The 26,172-nt window shown below is 50.7% G+C and overlaps 1 protein-coding gene across 11 annotated transcripts in view; it reads left to right on the plus strand.

Annotated features, from left to right (window-relative positions):
* Positions 1–26,172, plus strand: part of LOC144807664 (protein mono-ADP-ribosyltransferase PARP12-like) — a 393,804-nt gene that overhangs the window by 303,373 nt on the left and 64,259 nt on the right. For all 11 annotated transcript variants that reach the window (XR_013606379.1, XR_013606384.1, XM_078673300.1 and 8 more), the window contains one exon: positions 12,231–12,399. Coding sequence is in view for 9 of the 11 variants with exons in the window: in XM_078673300.1 (XP_078529426.1) it covers positions 12,231–12,399 (169 nt within the window). In the remaining 2 variants the exon portion in view is untranslated. The remainder of the gene's footprint in view (positions 1–12,230; positions 12,400–26,172) is intronic.

Raw genomic sequence — 26,172 nt, forward strand, 5'->3', positions numbered from 1 at the left:
GGGCGTTCGAACAAAAGGTAATTGGAGAGTCCCCTGGGTTGCACGTGGTTCCTAATCAGGTTCTCCACAAAGAGGTCCATGGCAAGACACCCCGTTCCCTCCGGCACTCCCACGATGTGCACGTTATCACGTCGGGAGCGACATTTGTAGTCGTCGAGCTTCGCTGCCATGGTCCTGTTGTCTGTTTCCAGCTGTTTCAATAGTTTTTTCAGGAAAGCTGTGTCTGTACTTAAGGTGGCTGTTGTTGATTTTACCTCCATCAACCGGGAGCTGAGGTTTCTGAAGTCACCACGGATAAGGGAGAGTTCAGTGCTCACGGTATCTATGCGGGACTCCAGAGAAGTATGAACATTATTGAGGGTGGTCATAATGTCCTGTAGCGTGATCACTTTCCCTGGTGTGATTCCTTTAGTTGACGCCGCTTCAGTTACGGTTGTGCATGTCTTTGTCTGTTTTGGAGAAAGCAGGTTTTTTTTGTTGGGTCACTCGTTGGCCCCTGCCCCTCATCTTGCCCCATTCTGCAGCTTCAACCTGTGGTCGCTGGCCACCCGAGGGTAGTACTCACCGCCGCCTGCCTGTGCTGCCACGTGGTGCACGCAACCTGTCGGGTTTTCTGCCGACCAGTGTGTGTCACTGTGGAATTTATTATGGCGCTGCAGCTTGAGGAAATTTGGGTCAGGCACGGGGTTTGGAAAGCTGCACTCGCAGTGTGAACTGTAATCTACGCACTCAGGAGCCCGGGAGGGGGACTGTTCATGGGCCGTGACTGGCGAGGATGGGGCCACCTCGGCCTCGAAGTGGTGGATTGCGGAAACCTCCGCAGACGTGTAACTCCAGTACTGGCACACAATCCTTTGTAGCTGGCCTAGTTGTGTCTCCTGGGCCCCGTTGCATCCTGCTGCTGAGTGGGCCCTTTTAGAATTCTGGCATGCAGGAGAGTCATGCCGCCACGCAGTGGTCAATCGCGGCGGCAGCTGACACACCGCGTGCAGGGCGTCTCTTGGTGTGTTATGGCATGCAGGCCAGAGTTTCGCCGAAATGTCTATTGTGTAGGCGCCGCAGGAAGCCCCTGTGTCTGTGCTCCAGCACTCGATCCTGAGCCCCCACCTAGGCGTGGACGTTGATGATGGCTGTCTCTCCCTGGCCGCTGGTGTAGAAGTCAGGTGGGCCCCCGAGTGTGACTCCTCGGCGGTCCCGTCACTCTGCTGGAATTGCTGATGGAAGTCCAGGGGCCTCAGCAGATGTGGAAGCAGCCCGGGGCGTACTCCACCACTGAGCGCCCTCGAGCCTGTGACGTCGGATGTCGTTGCCGGGCACAGCACCTACTTTAGTCCCCGGTCGTGACGTGCCTCAGGGCCACAACTTGCAGATCGCGGCAGATACACGCCGGGACGGCCGCTATGAGCAAGGCGGTCAGCTAGATGGATGCGCGAGGGGTTCCGGTGCTCCCGCAGGTGGGTATCGCTGGGTGGGAAGATGGATAAACATGTCGGATTTATGTTTATGCCCACAGAGGTCTGGAGCTACACGAGGCAGCAGCCATCTTAATCGGCTGCCTGCCACGCCCCCGTTTTCATCTTTATTGATGCTCAGGTTCAACATTTTTCCCAGGAACCTTGCATCTTATGAGTGCAAGTTGTATATCATTTAATGCCCCAACTAAATATTTTACTTGTATAATACCCACCGAAACATCTGGTGATACAACCATGACATCAGTGAAAATATCTTCACCTCCACATCGCATGTCTTTTCTATGGGGAGAGCCACCCACTTGTAAGCTTACTACTTAGGGCCCAATTACGAGACTGGTGGTCTGAGGACAGCCAGACTCATGGATGCATGCCGGTGGCGGTCCAGGCACCGCTGCACCGGCGGCGTGACTGCCCCATTGATTAGGGTGATAGGGCCGCCCTTCCCTTGAGAGGGTACGGGGCTCCTGAGCCCGCAATATGCTTGGTGGTATGCCGTGGTTCCACCAAGCATATTATGAGTATCCTCTCCACCACAGTTTTAATGGGGGTTCCACCACCATGAAAACCGTGGCAGAGAGGAAACAAAGGGGGCCCTACAGGGCCCTGTGTGCCTCCACCCCATGTGAATGCACACAGAGGAGCCTAACATGTGCCCCCTGTATGCATGCATCCCAGTCCCTGCACGGGATGATCTTTCGTGTCCATGCCATGCAGGAACCTTGACTGGTGTTCCCATTGAGGTGCCTTTTTGAAAGGCACCGCCGCCTTTGAAAGAGGCACCACAGTGGGAACCGCCATTCTGCCCGCTCGCCAGACCACTTTTAAGTTGTAATCTAGGGGGCACACTGCGGCGACTCTTGGCGCACCACAAAAAGTTGTAATCGGGCACTAAGTGATAAACGTAGGCGGTACCAGGTCTGTGGCTGGAGAAGGGGCATACTTACTAAATAGGAGAGGTTAAGGGAGGAGTAGGAGTAAGTCCATTACTTTTCACAAATTGCACTTCTAAAGCTACTACACCCAAGAAAAACAGTAGGAAGTTACTCCAGCTCACTGCTAGAGTAAATGCAATCATTAGTACGGTGCAACCCTTCCATAGAAAATAATGGAGGTAGGGACTTAACATAAAACCCCATATGAAATAAAGTTAAATTTAAATATTTAAATCGATAAAACTATAAATAAATATAATTTAATGTTTACAAAAATCTAAAAATAAAACATATTTACTATCTAATTTAATTATTCACCCAATGGTAAAGTATTGGGGAAAATTAAAAAGTTTATTAAACTTTATATAAAATGAGTAAACATATTTTTATGTTAAGTATCTATACTACTATTATAAAGAGAGAACTGTGACCTTTGAGCCAGGTAAACTCGAAAACTACACCACCAATCCAAACACCCAATACATGTTTGAAAACGTCAGGACAAGCAGAAGGACATAGGCTATATAAAAAAAAATATATACCTTATTTAAAAAATGTACGATTAAAAAAAAGTAGTCCCTTGGAAGTAGCGCCGGCCGCGACGTGCGTGCTGACATCAGCAGCGCAGGGAGGAGCGGCGTACAGGAGCCCGAGGAACAGCGGTGGACATGAGCGCGGGGAGGAGCTGCGGAGCGGCGAGAAGCGGAGGAGCAGTGGAGCGGTAAAATCAGCAGCGCGGGGAGGAGCGGAGGAAGAGGTAAGAGAAGCATCCGCGGGTGCGCACCGAGGGACGGGCGGGGGCCATAAACACTGAGTGTTCAAAAAGCATTTTCTTCAAAGTCGGGACGGCGGGGAAAACAAAGCGTGGGCAGAAGAGGCCAGGACCAACAAAACAGCCGCTCTGCTGTGCCACTCCTGCTGCGATGCTGCCCCCAGCCCCCTTCTGCCCCGGGCAACGCCAGGGCGGGCTGCTAGTTATTATTATTATTATTATTTAGCGATTTGTAGAGCGCCTGGTGACCCGGAGGCCTCCCCGCGCTATAACATTTGTGGAGACCAGAGGGGAAAAAAGAGGGGACTTTATTTTGGGAATAGCAGCGTTTTCAGTTTTTTTCCTGAAAATCAGATGACTGGGTTCCAGCCGCAGGGGGCGGGGAAGTGAATTCCACCCGGAGGATGCTTTAACAGAAAAGCGTCGGCCGCGGGTACGTGTCTTCCCGTATCTGGGGACGTTGGCCAGACGCTCATTATCCGAGCGAAGGGACCTGGGGGCCTTGTAAGGGGTAACCAGGTCTCTCAGAATAGCAGGGCCAAGACCATTAAGCAGTTTGTGTGCAGTGCACAGGGCCTTAAATTCGACCCTTTGACGTATTGGAAGCCAGTGGAGGGCCTTAATTGCTGGTTTGGCTGATACTCTGGAAGGGAGGTTCATAAGTAACCAGGCGGCTGCGTTCTGCGTGCGCTGGAGTTTAGCCATGGTAGCTTCTGGAGCTCCCAGATATACCATGTTGCTGTAGTCCAGCCGCGCAAGGATCAGACCTTGGACCAGGAGTTTCCTGGATAGGGGCGGAAGTAGTGGGAGCATGAGACCAAAGCAGGTACCTGCTGTTTTGGATGCTTGGGTTTTCATCGACAGCTCGGGTTCTAGCCAGACTCCCAAGGTCTTAATTTCTTGTTTCGGGGTGGGAATTTCCCCGAACACGTCTGGCCAGACCGATGGGGGGATGGTGGTCCATTGCTTGCCCAGAAGCATGACTTCAGTCTTTGACCCGTTTAGTTTAAGCGATGACTCGCACATCCAGTTGTGAATTTCCTTGAGGCAGTTCGGCAAATTGTCCGGATAGTTGTCCAGTTGGGAGAGTGAGACGACCAGTTGCGTGTCGTCCGCGTAGCTCACTATTTTGATCCCGAAGGGGGTGACCACGTCTTCGAGAGGGGCCATGTAAGCATTAAATAGAGTGGGGCTTAGTGATGACCCCTGGGGGACCCCGCTCGTGAAGGGGAGGGTGGCAGAGTGGAAGTTGCCGTCCCATACCTGGAACGAGCGCCCTGAGAGGAAGGATTCTATCCACGTGAGCGCCGAACCTGCGATCCCTGCCGCAGCCAGCCGATGGAGTAAGACACGATGGTTAACTGTGTTGAAGGCTGCGCTGAGACAGGAGGATCACTGCCACTGACCCTCCTGAATCCAGAATGCACCTTGCCTCCTCGATGACGGCGAGAAGGGCGGTGTCTGTGCCATGGCCCGGGCGAAACCCAGTTTGGGACTGCCGTAAGAGGTTATTTGCTTCTAGAAACTGTGACAGTTGCCCATTGACCAGTTTCTCGGCCATTTTGCTGATGCAAGGGAGGAGTGAAATTGGCCGGTAGTTCGCCATGTCGGCCGGGTCCAGCTGGTTTTTTTTTAGGAGTGCCTTAACTACTGCACTCTTCCAGCGGGGGGGGACCGAGCCTTGAGAGAGCGAGATGTTTATGAGCTCCGTGATCGTGGGCACGATGACAGGGGCTACTGTTTTAAGGAATCTGATGGGGGCGGGATCCAAAGGGGAACCGCTTTTCATTTATGCCATGGTTGTGTCAACCTCGTTCCGTGTTACTGCCCTAAAAGCAGTCAGCTGAGGAAGCAAGCTGCTTCCTGTGCGGTTGGTGGATGCCTCATTGTCCATGTGGTTCGGCAGGCAGGGAGGGGGGAGGGAAACTAGAATGCGGGCGATTTTAGCGTTAAAGTAGGTAGCCAGTTCGTTACTTCTGTCTGCCGGGGTTTTATTGGAGGAGGGTGAAGCTGGTATTTTCAATAGCTCTTTGGCAATGAGAAAGGATTCCCTTGCCGAGTTGGTGGAGTTTTTTATTCTCGTATCATAGTGAGAGGCTTTGGTGAGCTTCAGGGTTGATTTATAGATTCTCACCGACCTCTGATAGGCTTCCTTGCTGGCGTGCTGCCAGTCTTTCCTCCATAGCCGCTCTGCTTTTTTGCAGTTTTTGCGGAGAGTCCGGAGTTCCGGGGTGTACCATGGGGCAGATCCTAGTTTCCCGTTTTTATCCTCACGGGTTTTTATAGGGAGGATGGAGTCCAATGACGTGGCGATCCACTCCCTGAATTTACTGTCTGCGGTGACCGGGTCTTCCGAGGAGGTAGGGGTAGCAGAGTTCAGGGTTCTGGTCCAATCCTCTGTGGAGAGTCTGGACCATGCCCTGTCCCTGGTATAGGTGGTGGGTTTGTGGAGTTTCTTGAAGGCTCCTGGTAGGCGGAGAGGGACCATGAAGTGGTCCGTCCATGGGAGGGTGAGGGACTCTTTGGCTTGAAGGGTAGGGATGTTGGTGAACACCGTGTCAAGCAAATGACCTTTAGTGTGTGTGGCTCCGGAATTTGAGAGGTGGAGACCGTAGGCCGCCAGTTCAGCAATCAAGTCGGCTGCCCCTGTGTCTAGGGGGTCGTCGAAATGAATGTTAAGGTCCCCTAGTATCGAGAAGTTGGTAGTGGAGTGGGCCTGAGAAGCTATAACATCCAGGAGAGCGCTGGAAAAAGGGCCCGAATGGCCAGGGGGGCGATAAACTAGGAGGCCTGACAGTGAGTTAGTCGGTGCTAACTGGATGGTGAAATGAAGGCTTTCGGAATCCAGGATATTCGCGTCGTTGGTTCTACAGGAGAGATAGTCCCGGTGGATGATGGCCAAGCCTCCTCCTCTACCAGATGGACGAGGTTGGGACTGAATAAGGAAGCCCGGGGGAATAGCTAGAACAACGTCTGAATCGGAATGATCAGTAAGCCACGTTTCCGAGAGGAACAGAATGTCGAGCTCGTGGTCTTCTATTAGATGATTAATTAGCAGTGCATGCCTAGGGAGTGAGCGACAGTTCAAGGTGGCCAATTTAAGAGCTGAGGGCATGGTGGGTCGGCTGGGAAGTTTGAGCTGAGCTGGGCGGCAGCGTGTGCAGCTGGTAACTGGCCCGTCAAGATCATGAACATAGTTGCAGGCGGTGTCAATAATGGGTCTGAGACTGAGGAGGTCCCGGCGCGAATAGCTTACCTTAGGGGAAGCTTGGTCCGGCAGGGGTTCTGGCCCTGGGCCCGGCCGTGCGCGGACGGGCGCAGACGGGCTTGCCTTAGGCGCGCCTTTGGCGCGCAAACGGCGCTCCCGCTGCGCTCGTCCGCTGCGCTGGTATGGCCGACACATTTTGTGGCGTGGGGGGTGGGCGTGTCCTCGTAATGGGCGTGTCTACGCCTTCGAGCCGCGATGGCGGTTTGGGTGTTTTCCCTGTGTCAGCGCTAGGTTCCGCTGTATCAGGGGAAGTCAGGAGGGCTGCTCGGCGCGTTAGGCAGGCGCTACTGAGTTCAGGTAAGATCGATTTTTAAAAGCAGTGCAGGTGAAAGAACGTAATTTTAAAAGATCACAGAACAAAATACAGTCCTCCGGCTTTCCGCCTCAGAGGTCAAACAAACAATAATGCAGGGCGCTTTTCAATCAGCGTTTATGTACTTTTCCAAGTGGGCGTGGCCTCGTAATGGGCGTGTCTGCGCCTTCGAGCCGCGATGGCGGTTTGGGTGTTTTCCCTGTGTCAGCGCTAGGTTCCGCTGTATCAGGGGAAGTCAGGAGGGCTGCTCGGCACGTTAGGCAGGCGCTACTGAGTTCAGGTAAGATCGATTTTTAAAAGCAGTGCAGGTGAAAGAACGTAATTTTAAAAGATCACAGAACAAAATACAGTCCTCCGGCTTTCCGCCTCAGAGGTCAAACAAACAATAATGCAGGGCGCTTTTCAATCAGCGTTTATGTACTTTTCCAAGTGGGCGTGGCCTCGTAATGGGCGTGTCTACGCCGTCGAGCCGCGATGGCGGTTTGGGTGTTTTCCCTGTGTCAGCGCTAGGTTCCGCTGTATCAGGGGAAGTCAGGAGGGCTGCTCGGCGCGTTAGGCAGGCGCTACTGAGTTCAGGTAAGATCGATTTTTAAAAGCAGTGCAGGTGAAAGAACGTAATTTTAAAAGATCACAGAACAAAATACAGTCCTCCGGCTTTCTGCCTCAGAGGTCAAACAAACAATAATGCAGGGCGCTTTTCAATCAGCGTTTATGTACTTTTCCAAGTGGGCGTGGCCTCGTAATGGGCGTGTCTACGCCTTCGAGCCGCGATGGCGGTTTGGGTGTTTTCCCTGTGTCAGCGCTAGGTTCCGCTGTATCAGGGGAAGTCAGGAGGGCTGCTCGGCGCGTTAGGCAGGCGCTACTGAGTTCAGGTAAGATCGATTTTTAAAAGCAGTGCAGGTGAAAGAACGTAATTTTAAAAGATCACAGAACAAAATACAGTCCTCTGGCTTTCCGCCTCGGAGGTCAAACAAACAAGTTACTGTATATTTTGGGGTAAAACGACAAGAAATTGCCCTGGTGGCGGATCTCACCTTTCTCCCTGGCCACTCGGAAAATTGCGTCACCATCCCGGAAATTGAGGATTTTGGCGATAATCGGGCGAGCCGGCAATCCGGGGCATGGGCGAGGACCGAGGGAGCAGTGGGCTCTCTCCACAATGAAGACTGGAGAAAGCACGTCGCCAAACAGTTCACGCACAAGTTGCTCCACAAAGTCCTCCATCCGGCGAGATGTTGGTGGACTCGGGCACACCTGTGATGCGGAGGTTGCTCCTGCGGGAGCGCGCTTCCAAATCCTTGTTTTTTGTGCGTATTAGGTCCAAGATTTTGTCCATTTGGAGTAGTTTTTGTCGATTCTGGGTGGCGGCGTCTTCAACATCAGATACCCTCGACTCAACGTGCAGCAAGCGAATGTCGTGCGAGTCCACTCGAGACTTGACCACATCCAGGCGTGAAGACAACTGTTCCAGCTGGGCTGCTATGCCACAGACTGTGGACTTCACCTCAAACCTGATGGACTTGATGTCATCCTCCCGAGAGGTGGCCATCTCTGCGGTGGTGGCTGAGTCACCCCCGTCGGCGACCGCGCCGTCCTGACACGTCTGTCGGCACTAGTCAAATGTGATCCTGGGTTGCTTGGGGTCAGTCTTGCCCATGACAGGCACCAGCTGTGAAGAGAGTGGAAGAAGGACACAACTGGATGGCGAAGTGGCAGTGCCCAAAGGTGCGAGAGAGCCGTCCCGGGTTGAGAAGAAACAAATCAGGAGGGCAATGCCAGGTGAGGTGCTGGGAGCCAGTGGGTGGTGCTGGGCTGCACACCCGCCCGCTGCCCGCCATGTAAGGCACCAACAGGGACCGCTAGGTCAGTCAGGCGAGTGGTCCAGAGAATTGCATCTCCATGCTGGCAGGCTTGGCCTGAAGGAGTGAACTGCTGGCAGAGCTCTGTGCCACCCAGCAGGGGGCGATCGCAGCAACGTCAGTCCAGGTGAGGCACTCGCAGAGGGGTTGCAGCCGCGGGGATGGGGCAGCAGGGATACATGGAGAGCATGCGGCCTCCCACACGGGGCCAGAACCACGGGGCAAGAGGGCAAAGTAGCAGAGGCAGTACCAGCAGTTAGCAGCGGGCCCCACAGTATGGCGCGAATGCCCTCAACCCAGCCATGGCGAACCCCACAGCAAATGCACTTACCCCTGGTAACAGGGTGCTGGCAGCAGGTGGGTCCCAGCATGCGCAAACTGGTGGATGGTACGCTGAGAGGGGTTGAGGAGGCCAGTCAGGTGGAGCAGCTATGTACAGGGCCCCCCGTCAGCATCCGGTGGTAGTCAGTGCTGGGCCAAGAAGAGGACTGGAGCAGGATCCAATGTTGCTTTAGACGATGAGCACCGCACAGACCATCGCGTTAGTAGCGTTGGGGGTGATGGACGACCCCCATGAGCAGACAGTAAGTCAGGGAAGAGAGGCGGGCCGCAGAGGGGCCGCGTCGGCCGTGCAAGAGAGGCCGGTTAGGAAGACTGCATCCGGCCGGGTGCCGCTGATCAAGGAGGCGGGCATCACCGAGGGGTCAAGGGAGGTGTGCCGCCCACGTTGCCCGGCCCAGGTGGGGGAGAGGCAGTCTCGGCATGCGGCGCAGCACAGACGAGCGGCGCCCGCACGGATAATCAGCGAAGGGCCATGAGGTACGGCACACAAGCCCCCAGCCCCGCCGCCAAGAGTCCCCGGCGGCTGCAGCACTCACCGGCACCTCCCAGCAGCGAAGTAGGGCAGACCAAGGGTTGTCGCTCCAGGCGCGATGCGTCGCAGCAGTGCAGAGGCAGGTAGGCCCAATGGCGACAGCTGTAGGACCCGACCTCGAGGAACAGGCCCAGGAGCGGATCTTGGCCCAGAAGCAGCGAGGGGGACGAAGATGGTAACAGGCAGTGCCCCGGGCCACGATGAGTGCAGATATACAGGAACTAGGCGGTTTCGGGGCTGCTGTCTGCAGGATTCTGGCGGATGATGAGCTTGACCCGCGGAGCCCACTTAAAGTGCAGCCATTTCGCAGCCGGCTAAGCCACGGCTCCAAGTATTACGGTATATTTAAATGTACATATTTATTTTAAAAGTTGAACAAAGTGAAAGAAATGCCACAGCACTATTATCTTAATTTTGAATTACATCTTAAATTAATATACACATAATCAAATACATGGGCATTATTTTTTTGAAGTTTAAATTTAAAAAATAATTCCTGCTAAGCAAATATTATGCAGCAAACATTAGTAAAAGTGATGTATAGAATTGTAACATATTTTAACAAAATTGTAATGTTACATTCATTTTTTAATTTAAAAAGTGTATTAAAATATTTTATAATTAAATAATATATAATATTTTCAGATTTGTTTGCAATACATTTTATTTATTGATATTTTCCTACCTCCTTTATTTTGTACTGGAGGGTGTTGCAATATCAGTGGTTGGGCATGTGTGGTTGTGGACTTACTATTATTTCTGTTTTTGAAAGTAGTAACTTACACTTGAACATTTAGCCCACTCCCTTTTTGAGGGGTGAAGGCATGTAAGTCTACACTTTAAGCAACTTTACACTCGAATTTTGTGAATAGCCAAAAGTAGTAAAGCTATTCATCCGTGTAAGAGTAAATCACGCATGTAAATAACTCACAAGTGTATGCAACCTTTGTGAACAGCCTCGAAAGTGTGATTTGTCGTTGTGGCTCTTTTACGCCTAGAAATGCCTAGAAATGACAAACATACACACTTTGGGGTTGATTAGGATAGCGGTTTTTCCATATCCTCCGGGCCAGCGGAAGCCACCGCCGGCCCGGAGGATACGGAAAAACCGCAGCGGACCCACCAAAGACCCACCGCCACATTAGGATGGCTGGTGGGTCCTGGTTTCCGTCCGCAGCTTTTCCGCCGCGGTTGGCTTACAACCACGGCGGAAAAGCACTAATATGGTGACGGTGTCTCTCAGACACCATCAGCCATATTAGGATGCCCGAAAAGAAATGCTTTTCCATGGCGGGTTTTCCGCCGTGGAAAAGCATACGGAGCTTCACTGCGGGGGCCCGTTGAGGGCCCCCTGGGTGAAGGAGGGGTGGGGGGTGCACATGGGGGGTACCTATGGTACCCCCCTGCATTTGTATGCAGTAATCGGTGCCTGCCGCTTGCTGCATACAAATGCAATGTATGCATTTTTAACATTGCGGCGGGTGCAGCTGCACCCGCCGCAATGTTAAAGATTGAGGATGTGACCGCCACCCTGGCGGTCACATCCTAATCTGCACAGAGGGACCGCCGCAGCCCCTGCGGACGGTTCCTCCTACTCTATGGTGGCGGACGGACTCAGGTCCGTCCGCCATCATAATCGGCCCCTTAAATAGGGGATGTATTGTCCTTATACTTTAGAACACCAGCAAAGACCACGCCTGCTTCAATGATAACACAATGATATAAAGCAAGTTAGAGTTTAACCAATTATATAAAGACAATATATGTATTCCTTATTTATGCATTTTTAATTTTTCTCAGATATTCATATAGCACCGATCTAATAATGTGTATAGTAACATACTTTAACATAACACTTACATTCAAATGTAGAGCCACAGTAATAGCACACAACTCTAGCTTATGTAAACAGCAATTCAGCATTAGTACTAAGGGACAAGGACCTATACGTTATTTCAATGTATGCTTTTTCAGGGCCTTGTGACTGATTATGAGACCTTTCTAATAATGTTTTTTTCCCATTACATTTTTTTTTTAAGTCTGTGCGGCTTTTATAACCAGGGACATAGGGGGAAGTCATTTGGGTCTATGCATTTATTCCTCTGGGTCTCCCACTTATCAATGGTGGGCCCGGCCCGCACATGTTCACATGGGGGGATCTGTCCATTGGGCATCTTCTCTTTTTGGAAACAACCGCAAACATACCATAAAATAGTTTGGTAATGCAGATATCTGCAGATCCAAGGGCAAAGTAGCAGACCTGCCATTTAATAATGAGCTTTTCATCAGAACTCAGTAGAACAATTTACTTTTGAAGAGGTTAATATATAGTGTCATACATGAGCCTTCTCCTCCCTCAGTGTACAGCAAAGTTATGAAACCTGAGGCTGCATTGAGGTTTCCTGGTGAAGCCAGAACAGTGCATTAAGAGTCGTGAACAGAATATCAATTCTGAAAATGGAGAAATCAGCTTCCTAATAATGCCAAAATGGTTGTTGTGGAGAAAAAAGCAAAATCTTAATGACAGTTCGTCAGACCAATAGGTGAAGAGGGTTGACCCAAAGCCCTTATCTCTGTGTATGCATGGATTTTTACCTACTTTATTACATGAGGCTGGTGAGACAGCTAAAGCTGGAAGAACCCTGGTCTTCATGTTAGTAGCCGTCCTTCCACATCACATTGCTGTACTTTGTATATCTACCTTTGATTTTATAATATTCCTTTTCCCATGGTATAGTTCAAAACATCATAACATTGATTTCCAAAAAATGACCTCGTCGTTGAAGAATGTTCGACGGCTCTCCACAACGTCCTCGGTCACCAAACCACGTGATTACGTCCTTACCACCGTGTGGATCTGGTACTGGAAGGACGAATGCGGGCAATGGAGCCAATATGGAAAATATGTGAGTCTCTGTATATACATATCTACTATTGAGCACTGTTGATTGTGTCTAACTGCCTTGGCCCACTGGGGCAAAAATGTATATATGCCATCATTATGCTCCATATAAATTGATGCTTATAGGCTACTGTTTTATTCTATGTGTCAAATATTTCGGACTTGACTAGTCATCTAGCTCAAAGAAATGTCATTAATGAATTAATTTCACATATATTTCTAGAGAAAGAACTAAGCTGCAAGAGCAACGGAGCGCTGTATTAGGAACATAGGAGAGCATAACAGTTATAATAAACCACAGTCAACTATTGATAGGAGTAATAATAACCTCATTACAGACGTACAGTGACATCTCTGTAATGATGGCTGACACTTCACTCCATAGGAAATCCCATTTTTACTGCCCCCTTAATAACTTGTGCCCTGACTTGACTAATTTGCTCTCAGCTTGGTGTAAACCCTGTGCAATGGTCACCTACCTGCAAATCTTGTTAAAATACTCAAAGAGGGTTCTAAGGTTACAAGGGAAGTCCTAAAAAGTCTCATGTGTCCAATTAATATGACTTTTGCTGTCGGCTGCTTTCACTGCATGGCAGGTTTTCTGTCACCTGTGCATTTTCATATTTTGTTGAATATCTATGACGTTTCGTATATTCAAGCAAACATATGAGTGTCTAGTTTTCATGCACCAGTGTTGTATATAATCTGTAATGATCACGGTCTACAGACGAGTATGGATAATTACGAACAATGGAAAAAAAGAACTAACTGGACAACTCATGTCAATACGAACATTGTGGAAAAAACAGATGATACTGCAACATGCGTACATCTTGGGCCTGCCCACTTACGCTGATTTGTCCCCAGTATGCCCTACAGATCAGGGAAAGATCAAAAACAAAAAGTAATAACATTCACCCACGTGGCCTAGTGAAGAACAGTGAGATAACAAAATAAATCCACCATTGAGCTGGAAAATGTTGCCCTGTCTAGTTAGTTGGTGTTGGAACTGGCCCTTCTTGCAGGGTCATCCTCAAACTTTTTGCTTCTTCCTCCCTTATTTTTCCTGACCCGTGGCTGTTGGCAATAGGACTCTGCGCACTTTACCACTGCTGATCAGTGCTAAAGTGCATATGCTCTCTATGTAAATTGCTATTCTGATTGGATATACATGATTGGCATATTTGTATCACCACGAAGTCCCTAGTAAAGTGCACTGGGTGTGCCAGGGCTGGTGATGACAAATGCTACTAGTGGGCCTGCAGCACTGATTGTGCCACCCACAGGAGTAGCCCTAAAATGATGTCTCAGGCCTGACACTGCAGTGCCTGTGTGCAGTTTAGAACTGCCATGTCCTCCTGGTCAGTGTCCCCACTGACCAGGCCTAACCCTTCCCTTTTTGTGCACATCAGCCACCCCTAAGGAAGGCCCAAGGTACCCCCCTGGGCAGGGTGCAGTGTATGTGAAAGGTAGAACATGTACTGGTGCAGGTAACATGTTCTGGTAGTGAATTACAGCCATTTTCGTTTTTCACTATTGTAAGGCTATCTTGCTCCATAGATTATCATGGGGGATTCTGGCTACAGTGGTTAACAGCATTTCTTCCCATAGGAACAAGATAGGACATAAGTATCTAGTATCCCTGAACTCAGAATTTAATAACACATCTTTTAGGAAAGGTTGTTTTTAAATCCTGTGTTTGAGAACAGCACTTTTAGAAAGTTGCTGTTCTCTTGTCTGACCCTTCTGTGTGCCTGGGCCTGTTTGTGTATTGACTGTCTGGTTTGAGAGTGACAGGGGCTGGGAAATTCCCCAGGCGGGAATTCCCCTGGATGAGTCAGCACTAGGCTGAATGACTGCATTTGCAACTGGAGTAGTGGGAGGAGTTAGCACCTTGGCTGAATAGGGCTGTGCCTGCCTTCCACGATGCTGGCTCCAACCCCCTGCTGGGCGGCTGAGGACCCTGCCCCTCACTCTGAAAGGAAGCCAGAAGCCAGCAAAACAAAGTACTCAGGAAACTCCCGAACTGGTTCAGACCGGGCTCAGGGCCCACATGCACAGAGAGAACAAAGACTTTAGGGGTATAAGTACAGGACCCCTGACAACAGAAAATTAGATCATCCTGGAAATCAAGAAGGAACCTCTGCCAAGGAGAAAGCTGAAACTGAAGAAGGAAGATTGTCCTGCTGTTGCTCTGCTGGACTGACCTGTTGCTTTGCTGCCAAGGAGAGGGGAAGGACTTTGCTGCTGAGCTGTGTCCCCTGTCTTGAAGGAATCTCCAAGGGCCTGAGAAGAGCTGGCTCCCTGTTTTGAAGTCCCAGGAACAAAAGGACTTCACCCCCAGCTTCCCTGAACTCTGCTGAGAGAGTTCTGTCCTTCCTAGAGTGCTTGATCCAGTTGTGGGGCCTCTGGAAGTTGTACCTGTGCTGGGAAGCTTGAAACTAAGCTTGAGTGACTTTTGAAACTGAAAAGTGTCGCATCGCTCGCTTGCGGAGCGCATCCCCGACAGTGCGAGAGGTTTCCCGCCGCTACGGAGGTCGAGATCGTCGCAGCGCCTGACGCCGCTGCCAGAGACGTCGCATCCTTCGTTTGCGGGACGCACCAGACCGGTGCGGGAGAATCGAACATCGCTGCGAGTATCGTCGCAGAGCCTGTCGTCGCTGGGTGAGAACGCCGCACCGCTTGCTTGCGGACCGCATCACGTCGCTGCGAGCATCGTCGCAGAATCAACGCATCAAGGAGCTGCGAGAGAAAGGATCACCGCTGGACCGCGCATCGTCGCCCCGGAGATCGTCGCAGCCCCTACGAGATCGTCGCATCGTGCCTTTGCGAGAACAGACTTCCTACGGAACCTACGCATCGGAATCCATACAAGTGGCCTTCCTCCCCATACAGACCGGATTCGTCGCAACACGCCCGCTGCTGCAGCAGGGCTGTCGCATCGCCTCCCCAGGGTCTCAGGAGCAACGCATCGCTTGTTTTCCACCGCACCAGCTTCTGCTTTTGGAACTTTGTTGCAACTAAAAGGTACTGTGAGTAAACGTGACGCAACTGTGAACTTTTCACGCATCAGTAGAGAATTCTATCACAACGTAGAGAATTCTAACGCAACCTTAAGAACTCTTTTTGAAACCATATTCTTGAACTTTGTATGTTGGATTTTTGTCGTTTTGGTCTTGTGTAGTTTAGATTAAATACCTTTATTTTTCTAAACTGTTGTGGAGTCAGTTTGTGGTGTTTTCACTGTGTTACTGTGAGTGTTGGTACAAATACTTTACGCATTGCCTCTGGTTAGCCTAGACTGCTCGTGCCAAGCTACCTAGAGGGTGAGCAGGGGTTATCTCAGAGGGTTATCTCCTTGCCCTGACTAGAAGCAAGGGTCCCTATTTGGACAGTGGTACCTACCTCTGCCAACTAGAGACCCCCAGTTCTAACATTGGTGGTCAAGCGGTGGGATTTGAACTTGTATTTGTACTTGACCCACAGTAATTGGTGTACATCACTAGTGAGTGCAGACCACTACGCCACCGCATACTACTGTTTTTTTGGTTGGTTCTATTTTTGATCATAACCCTGAAAGAATCCAAGCATCATGTCTCAGAATAGTAAACCAGCAAGTGATGTTGTAGAACTGGAGTTTGATATTGAAATGTTAAGTGATTACAAAGTAGGTCAACTCAAGCAGTTCTGCAGGAACTTTGGATGCCCCATGAAGCGCCGCTCCAAGAAGGAGGAGCTACAGGAGGCCTTAAGGGCCTGGTGGGAGACCAAAGAGGCTGGGGAGACAGATGATGCAGAAGTGGATGAGGATGCACTAAGGGATGGTTTCAGGCCACAGGATCTGCCTGTGTCCAGAGCAGCCTCAAGGGCTGGCAGCAACCATTCAGCTGAAAGTTTTCTCCCAGAAGAGTTGGAGGAAAACCAAAGGGCTAGAGATCATAAGTTAGAAATGTTGAGGCTTGAAATGGAGCTGAAGCAAATGGAAAAAGAAAAAGAAAGGGCGGCGGAGGAGAGCAAAAATGCCTGTGCCCTGGAAGAATTGAAATTGACCTTGGCCCATGAATTAAGAATGAGGAAGCTTGAGTTGGAGCTCAAGAGGCGTGAGGCCATGAGGGTCTCAGCTGAAGAAGAAACATGGGTAGCTCAAGAGGTGAGCTTTGCTGAGTTGGAGGTGGAGTCCAGCTCAGATGGTGGCAGCATGATTATGATATCTGGTGTGGAAAGAAAGGTACAAACACCCAGAGATATGGCGCCTGACTTGAGGGAGGGGGTCGACATGCACCAGGGGGTTCAGGTTTATGATGTAGTTCCAGTGGAGTGCTGTGTCCCTGAAGTAGATTGGGGGACTGGCACAGGGGACCATATTCCTAGTGGTGGGAGGGACACTCTACTGACTCTGGATGAGAGGTACAGGGAGAGGGGTTCCCCCATGGTAGAAACCTTGGTGTGTGTGTGTGAAGACCAGCCAGAAGAGTGTGGGTTGTGTGACAGAGGCAGTCAGATACTGTCTTGCCAGTCTCAGGAGAGTGGTGTGGGGTACTTGTGTGAGGCACTGGAGGGTGAGGCAAAGGGTAGCGTGGTTAACAACTGTGGGGGGCTGTGTGATTCATTTCTTGGAGAGCATATTTTAAGTCCCTGTTTTCCAGAGCTATGCCAACACCCGGTGGAGCGTGAGTTCTCTGATCCCAGAGAGCTTGCGTTGGAGGCAGACCTCTTGGTGGATTCCAGAGAGTCTGAGGAGGCATTGGGGAGTGATCCCAAAAGGAGTGGCTCAGATATCTTCCAGACCTGTGAGGTGGAAGGGGTTCAGTGTAGCCCAGTTAGGTCCCAGTGTAGTGGGAGGGGTGTAGGGGCTCATGTCCGGTCTCAGTGGAGAAGGAATGAGTGTGGGACGGTGTGTCTCACGGTGCCCGACACCCAGTCTCAAGGCCTGGAGGGTTCCTTAAGGGAACACCGGGTTGGGGACCTAGACTGTACTAGTAGGCCATTTGAGGAGGATCTCCTAGTGTCTTTTGAACGGGGAGTGCCTGTAACCAGGCCTCCATCAGTTCTGGTGTCTGGCAGTGCCGCTCCATTTGGGAGGGTACCGAAGTCCAGACTGAGGGGTGAGAGGGGGAAGGAGTCCCCAGTGGGAGAACCAGTGGGTCAGGGACCAGTCAGAAGGGCTGAGTCCCCAGTGAGTGACCATGGTGACCTCACTTCTGTCCTGGGGGATCCTCCCGCGCTGTCAGGTGGACAGGGGTCGGGTGATCTGCGCCAGGCAGACTGTCACTGGACACATGAGTTGTGTGTCACCCTCAAGGGGGTACTATGTAAGTCCCCAGAAGTCCTGGCGTGTCAGGCAAGTGTTCCACCGCAGGGGTTGGTCCCTGGGTGGGGATGCCAGGTTCAGGTGTTGTCTGACCTGGAGGCTTTGGAGCCTAGGTTTGAGGGCCAGGCCCGGGGTATCCCCCCTGACCTGGAATACCAGTTGCAGGATAGCACCCCTGAACTGGTGGGTGAATGGTGCAGGACACCTGCCACAGGTGCCCTGACTATTCTAGAAGGGGGTACCGCTCCAGGTTGGAGGGTACAGAGCCCCAGGGAAGAGGAGGGCCTGGTGTGGGTAAGCCCACCCCAGTGTCCTGTCCAGCCGCCGGATACAGGTCCGGGACTGGTGGGTCAGTGCCAGGATGTTAGACCTGACCTGACAGGTGGGAGAGTGGACAAAGGGTGCCAAGCACCTGGGGCTACTGCCCCCCACCCTCTGATGCCACAGGGGTTTGAGAGCCCTGAGAACCATAAGGCCTGGGTCTCATCCCTGATCACTGGCGGTGGTCACTGTGGCTTGCTGTCGGTTTGTTGGGACACACCTGTGAGGAAATTAAGGTTAGGTGCTGCACAGGTGGTGTCCACAGGTGAGGAGAAGGGTTCCACATGGATTGGCATGGTGGACCCTGAGAGTATGGATAGAGTGATCCAACTGGTTTTAGGACGGCGTAGAACAGGACTGCCCTGCTGTGTGGGCCAGTTTCCGTGTTCTATCGCCTTAAGCAGGGAACACCATCGAGGTATCGTTTGGTCTACCCTGGCTTTAGGCTGGAAGGGGGTTGTGTTGGAACTGGCCCTTCTTGCAGGGTCATCCTCAAACTTTTTGCTTCTTCCTCCCTTATTTTTCCTGACCCGTGGCTGTTGGCAATAGGACTCTGCGCACTTTATCACTGCTGATCAGTGCTAAAGTGCATATGCTCTCTATGTAAATTGCTATTCTGATTGGATATACATGATTGGCATATTTGTATCACCACGAAGTCCCTAGTAAAGTGCACTGGGTGTGCCAGGGCTGGTGATGACAAATGCTACTAGTGGGCCTGCAGCACTGATTGTGCCACCCACAGGAGTAGCCCTAAAATGATGTCTGAGGCCTGACACTGCAGTGCCTGTGTGCAGTTTAGAACTGCCATGTCCTCCTGGTCAGTGTCCCCACTGACCAGGCCTAACCCTTCCCTTTTTGTGCACATCAGCCACCCCTAAGGAAGGCCCAAGGTACCCCCCTGGGCAGGGTGCAGTGTATGTGAAAGGTAGAACATGTACTGGTGCAGGTGACATGTTCTGGTAGTGAATTACAGCCATTTTCGTTTTTCACTATTGTAAGGCTATCTTGCTCCATAGATTAACATGGGGGATTCTGGCTACAGTGGTTAACAGCATTTCTTCCCATAGGAACAAGATAGGACATAAGTATCTAGTATCCCTGAACTCAGATTTTAATAACACATCTTTTAGGAAAGGTTGTTTTTAAATCCTGTGTTTGAGAACAGCACTTTTAGAAAGTTGCTGTTCTCTTGTCTGACCCTTCTGTGTGCCTGGGCCTGTTTGTGTATTGACTGTCTGGTTTGAGAGTGACAGGGGCTGGGAAATTCCCCAGGCGGGAATTCCCCTGGATGAGTCAGCACTAGGCTGAATGACTGCATTTGCAACTGGAGTAGTGGGAGGAGTTAGCACCTTGGCTGAATAGGGCTGTGCCTGCCTTCCACAATGCTGGCTCCAACCCCCTGCTGGGCGGCTGAGGACCCTGCCCCTCACTCTGAAAGGAAGCCAGAAGCCAGCAAAACAAAGTACTCAGGAAACTCCCGAACTGGTTCAGACCGGGCTCAGGGCCCACATGCACAGAGAGAACAAAGAATTTAGGGGTATAAGTACAGGACCCCTGACAACAGAAAATTAGATCATCCTGGAAATCAAGAAGGAACCTCTGCCAAGGAGAAAGCTGAAACTGAAGAAGGAAGATTGTCCTGCTGTTGCTCTGCTGGACTGACCTGTTGCTTTGCTGCCAAGGAGAGGGGAAGGACTTTGCTGCTGAGCTGTGTCCCCTGTCTTGAAGGAATCTCCAAGGGCCTGATAAGAGCTGGCTCCCTGTTTTGAAGTCCCAGGAACAAAAGGACTTCACCCCCAGCTTCCCTGAACTCTGCTGAGAGAGTTATGTCCTTCCTAGAGTGCTTGGTCCAGTTGTGGGGCCTCTGGAAGTTGTACCTGTGCTGGGAAGCTTGAAACTAAGCTTGAGTGACTTTTGAAACTGAAAAGTGTCGCATCGCTCCCTTGCGGAGCGCATCCCCGACAGTGCGAGAGGTTTCCCGCCGCTACGGAGGTCGAGATCGTCGCAGCGCCTGACGCCGCTGCCAGAGACGTCGCATCCTTCGTTTGCGGGACGCAACAGACCGGTGCGGGAGAATCGAACATCGCTGCGAGTATCGTCGCAGAGCCTGTCGTCGCTGGGTGAGAACGCCGCACCGCTTGCTTGCGGAACGCATAACGTCGCTGCGAGCATCGTCGCAGAATCAACGCATCAAGGAGCTGCGAGAGAAAGGATCACCGCTGGACCGCGCATCGTCGCCCCGGAGATCGTCGCAGCCCCTACGAGATCGTCGCATCGTGCCTTTGCGAGAACAGACTTCCTACGGAACCTACGCATCGGAATCCATACAAGTGGCCTTCCTCCCCATACAGACCGGATTCGTCGCAACACGCCCGCTGCTGCAGCGGGACTGTCGCATCGCCTCCCCAGGGTCTCAGGAGCAACGCATCGCTTGTTTTCCACCGCACCAGCTTCTGCTTTTGGAACTTTGTTGCAACTAAAAGGTACTGTGAGTAAACGTGACGCAACTGTGAACTTTTCACGCATCAGTAGAGAATTCTATCACAACGTAGAGAATTCTAACGCAACCTTAAGAACTCTTTTTGAAACCATATTCTTGAACTGTGTATGTTGGATTTTTGTCGTTTTGGTCTTGTGTAGTTTAGATTAAATACCTTTATTTTTCTAAACTGTTGTGGAGTCAGTTTGTGGTGTTTTCACTGTGTTACTGTGAGTGTTGGTACAAATACTTTACGCGTTGCCTCTGGTTAGCCTAGACTGCTCGTGCCAAGCTACCTAGAGGGTGAGCAGGGGTTATCTCAGAGGGTTATCTCCTTGCCCTGACTAGAAGCAAGGGTCCCTATTTGGACAGTGGTACCTACCTCTGCCAACTAGAGACCCCCAGTTCTAACAGTTGGAAAAAAAACCCTACTGCCTTGACGAAGGCAAGGAAGGAAATGTGTGTTTAGGCCCATCAGCTATCTGCTGTCCTGGTAACATGTCACACCCGGGTGGATCGCCCCGCTAGGCCGGCGGTAGCCTCCGGTGGCCTGACGGGGGCTATCCGCTCGCCATCCGTGCCCGAATGACCCCCCGCCATATTATCATGGCTGGGGGGTCCATGGCGGACGGAAAGACCGTCCGCCGCTTTTCCCCCCGGTCGACATGTCGACCGGGCGGAAAAGGTTTGGCATGCGGAGTCTGCTTTGGGGGCCCGTTGCGGGCCCCCAGGGACTCCAGGGGTGGGGGGGTGCACATGGGGGGTACCCATGGTACCCCCCAGCAGTTCCATGTTCAACATGGCAGGCACCGCGCGGTGCCTGCCATGTTGTGCATGGAAGTGCACAGCATGTCTTCCTGGCATTGTGGCGGGCGGTGCTGAGTGCACCGCCCGCCACAATGTCAGGAATGCTGGATGCGCCCGCCACTGTGGCAGGTGCATCATAATTGCAGGCATGGGACCCCTGCCCTTATGGCGGGCGGTCACTGTCTACGATTGGATGGCGGGCGGACAAAGTCCGCCCGTCATCCTAATGGGCCCGATAGTGACAGATTTATCTCAGTCCGGTGTTTACCTTCTCACTACTAGGGGTGGTATGAGACTGCGTATAGTGTGAATAAATATTTAGAAAAAACAATTGATCAGGCTAGGCAGACCTAAAACAGGTCCTAAAAACAGCAAGAGCTGTTCAATTATGATAGTAGCAATAGGCATATAGATTCAATTGATTCACTGAGAAGCAAACACAAAGTTAAACACTTTTTTACTGAGTATACATAGGGGCACACACAGGCTTTCACATTGTAAAAGATTTATTATAACTGATATAGCAAAGCTGTTTTTCAAATATAAGAGATATAGTTCAAGTGCTTACATGAAAGTGAAGACAAACGTGATGTGGCGAGTGAGGGTGACATTTTTAAAATATGTACATGGCATTGACAACATAGAAAGAAACTCCTGTGTGTAATTTTACCAGTAGAGGAGTTTTTTGTTGTATAGAGGTCTATACACTGACTGAAGGAAGAGATAAGCATATTCGAGGCATGTGGGCTGCTGAATTCATATCTGTGCATAGATCGCCGCCTAGTGTTGGGTCCGGATGATTTCACTTTGTTGTCTTGGAAGAGTCTTTGAAGTATCACGAGATAGGTGACTCCTCCCCTGGACTACTGTGCATATGGGCATCTTCTCCATCCTCAGATTGTTTTTTTCCGCCATTGGGTTCGGATGCTAACTCCTATACTCCAACTTCGGAATCAAAACAAAACTTTTCTAAAGGCCAAACGGCCTTCGACTTCGACGGTATTGTTCTCGTTCGGTACCTCTCTACTCGATCCAGCTTTCCATCTCGACTCAGTCGTCGACGCGGGCCTTTGGGCCTTTTCAACGCCACGTGAGCCTATCGTCGATGGAAAGAAGCCCGTTTAAAAGGTGCCCACAATGCCACTCCAAGTTCCTACATACTGAAAAACACTCAGTATGCAACAAGTGCCTTTCCCCAGACCATAGGGAAGAAACCTGCCCAGCCTGCACCCAGTTTCGGTCGAAGAAAACAATACGGATCCGACAGGCCGCTAGGCAAGAGATGCAGCGACAGGCACCGGAACCGGACAACATTTTCGATGATGACCAGGAACTACCGGAAGCTCCAGACTCGGACCTAGAGATCGTCACCGTCGAGGACTACTCGGACTCCGATGACGAGATCCCACCGGGGCAAATCGTGAGTACACAGCCCCCAACACCAATTAGCCCGTTACCAAAGGCTCCGGTCGAGGCATCGCCAAAAGGCCTTAGCCAAGATCACAAAAAAGTTTCGCCAGCCCCGCCATCTGGCTCGGCTCCGAAATCGAAACCGAAACCTTCAGAAACCCCAGGGCCCAGTACCGTCGTCCCGAAGAAGGTTCCAGAGCCAAAAAAGGTTGTCGACCCGAAGGGCGTCGAACCGAAAAAGGCCGTACAGCCCAAAAGCGTCGAGCCAAAGAAGACTGTCGACCACAACAAGGCCACTCAGCCAAAAAGTGTCGACCCCAAAAAGGTAGTCGAACCGAAAAAGGGCACACAGCTGAAGGGCGCAGAACCAAAGAAGGTCGCCGGCCCGAACAAGCCTACTGTTCTAAAATCCGTCGACCCGACAAGGGTCGCCGACAAGAAGGGTGCCGTACCGAAGCCCGTAGCACGGCCGGAAAAACCTATCGACCCAAAAATAAGTACTCCGAAGACACCAGTCGATCCGAAAAAGACCATCGACTCGGAAAAGGACAATCAACCAAAAAAGCTTGTCGACCACAAGAAATGTGTCGAGCCAAAAGTTCCGGTCGACCCCAAATCACTCGTCGACCCGAAAAAAGGGCCCGAGCCGAAGAAAAGCAATAAAACACCAAAAGTCGTTGAAAAACAAGGTGTTACCGACCCAAATAAGTCTAACACTCAACCTAGGACTGTAGAGGAAGAACTCTTCCATCCAGATCCAGCAGACGACCAGGCAAAAATATACATTAATCCAGAGACTGGTAAAGTTACCATCCTACACAGGAAGAAGAGGCCATTGGACACTGGCTCTCATTCCCCTATTCCATTAAAGAAAAAGGACTTTGGGACTTCTCCCTCTAGACCCTTCATCCCTTTCCATTCTATCATGCCTACTACACCTTTTGCTCCTTACTCTCCTTACTCTCTTTCTTACCACGGGGACAATGAGGGTAACATAGGGGACGAGCCACAGCCTCAATATAATTTCCCACAAGATCCTCAACCACAAGAGGAACCATGGGAGGAGCAAACAGACCCTTACAACACCCATCCCATCCCTGATGTACCCTCTTATCCAACTAAGCCATCACCTACTGATGACACCACAGTCTCCAATCAACTCATAGACAGGGCAGCACAATTCCACAATGTAGACATGCATAATGACCCTGTCGAGGAAGACTTCTTATTTGACACCTTCCCTTCTTCAGAAAAAAGTGTCAGAACACTTACCATGTTAAAGGGAGTGCTAAAACATGCACCTGACATATTTAAGGATGCAGCCAGGGCACGGGTAATCAATCCCAGAATAGAAAAAAAGTATAGGGCAGCCCCTACAGACCCTACTTACATCAGAGGGCAGTTACCACTAGACTCACTGGTAGTGGCTAATGCACGTAAAAGGGCCAACTCCCAAACAACAGGGGAAGCACCTCCCCCTGATAAAGAATCAAAGATACTAGAGGCATCAGGCAAAAGGGTAGCAGCACAAGCCTCCAACTCATGGAGGATTGCTAATACACAAGCCCTACTGGCTCGTTACGACAGGGCGCATTATGACCAGCTCGAAAGCCTAATGCAACACCTACCTGAGCCTTTTAAAGCACAAGCTGATGACATCATACAGGAGGGAAAATTCATTACAAATGCCTCCATCAAATGTGCGCTTGATGCAGCAGACACCGCAGCTATATCAATCAACACTAGCGTCTTACTACGCAGACATGCATTGCTGCGTATTTCCGGTTTTAAGAATGAGGCGCAGTCCACCATTCTTAACCAACCAGTCAATCAGGACTTTCTATTTGGGCCTGCTGTCGACACCATTTTGGATCAAATGAAAAAAGACACAGATACCGCAAAATCAATGGGGGCATTACAATTTCAGCAACATAGAGGCTCCTTTTGACGCTCCTCATACAGAGCAACTACTCGAGGAAATACCTTGTTAACATCTGCCTCATACAAAAGTAACACACAAGGTTCCTTCAACAAGAACACAAACAGAGGAGGTTATAGGGGCAACAATAATAAGGTAAGAGGACGTGGAGGCAATAACACCAGAGCCTCCACTGCCACAAAACAGTGACTTCATCACGCTACCTCCAGACCACCTAACACCGGTCGGAGGCAGACTCCAACAGTTCCTACCCGTCTGGCACGCAATTACCACGGACAGGTGGGTGAGAGAAATTATCCAGTATGGTTATTGCCTAGAACTGACTTCTACACCACCAAACATACCACCCAGACACCGTCCCATGTCCACGGAACACATCACCCTGCTCCAATAAGAGGTGAGATGCATGCAGGAAAAGGGGGCCATAGAACAAGTCCCTTTCCACCAGCAAGGAACAGGAGTATACTCTCTATACTTCCTTATTCCCAAGAAGGATGGTTCCCTCAGACCAATATTGGACCTCAGACCCCTAAATCAATATATACTATCGGAGCACTTCCATATGATCACACTACAGCAAGTGCTCCCGTTGCTACAACAAGGAGATTTCCTAGCAACACTGGACCTCAAGGATGCGTATCTTCACATACCCATCCATCCAGTCCACAGAAAATATCACAGGTTCACAATAGAAGGTCAACACTACCAATTCAAGGTTTTGCCCTTCGGGGTTACCACGGCACCAAGAGTGTTTACAAAATGCTTAGCGACAGTGGCAGCACATCTCAGAAGGCAACACATCCATGTGTACCCTTATCTGGACGATTGGCTAATACAAGCAAAATCGTACCAACAGTGTACAACAGACACGTCTCAAACACTTCAGTTGCTACACAGCCTAGGGTTTTCAATAAACTACCCAAAATCGCATCTGAAACCATCCCACACACAACAATACCTGGGAGCCACTATAAACACCTCAGTGGCAAAGGCATATCAAAACTCAGCAAGGATAGCCAGCATGCAGATACTCATTCGCAAATTCCTGCCACAACACTCTCTGCCAGCTCGAGTCTTTATGCAGCTCATAGGCATGATGGCCTCCTGCATATTCATTGTCCCCCATGCCAGACTTCAAATGCGTCCATTACAAGAATGCCTAGCAAGGCAATGGAACCAGGCTCGAGACAATGTAAAGACCTAGTGTTGGTAGACAGTCGCTCTCACAACTCTCTGCAGTGGTGGAACCCACAAAACCTTTCCAAGGGGCGACTGTTCCAAGAGCCGGTTCTACAACTAGTACTAACAGCGGACGCATCACTGACAGGCTGGGGAGCCCATCTCCTTCAATACACAGTACAAGGGCTCTGGACAACCAAACAGAAGAAGCTGCATATCAACCAACTAGAGTTGCTAGAGATATTCCTAGCCCTCAAAGCTTTTCAGAAATACTTGTACAGCAAGACGGTGTTGAGCCGGACAGACAACATGACCGCAATGTACTATA

The sequence above is a fragment of the Lissotriton helveticus genome, chromosome 1_1, assembly GCF_964261635.1.
Source record: "Lissotriton helveticus chromosome 1_1, aLisHel1.1, whole genome shotgun sequence".
Classification (NCBI taxonomy): Eukaryota; Metazoa; Chordata; class Amphibia; order Caudata; family Salamandridae; genus Lissotriton; species Lissotriton helveticus.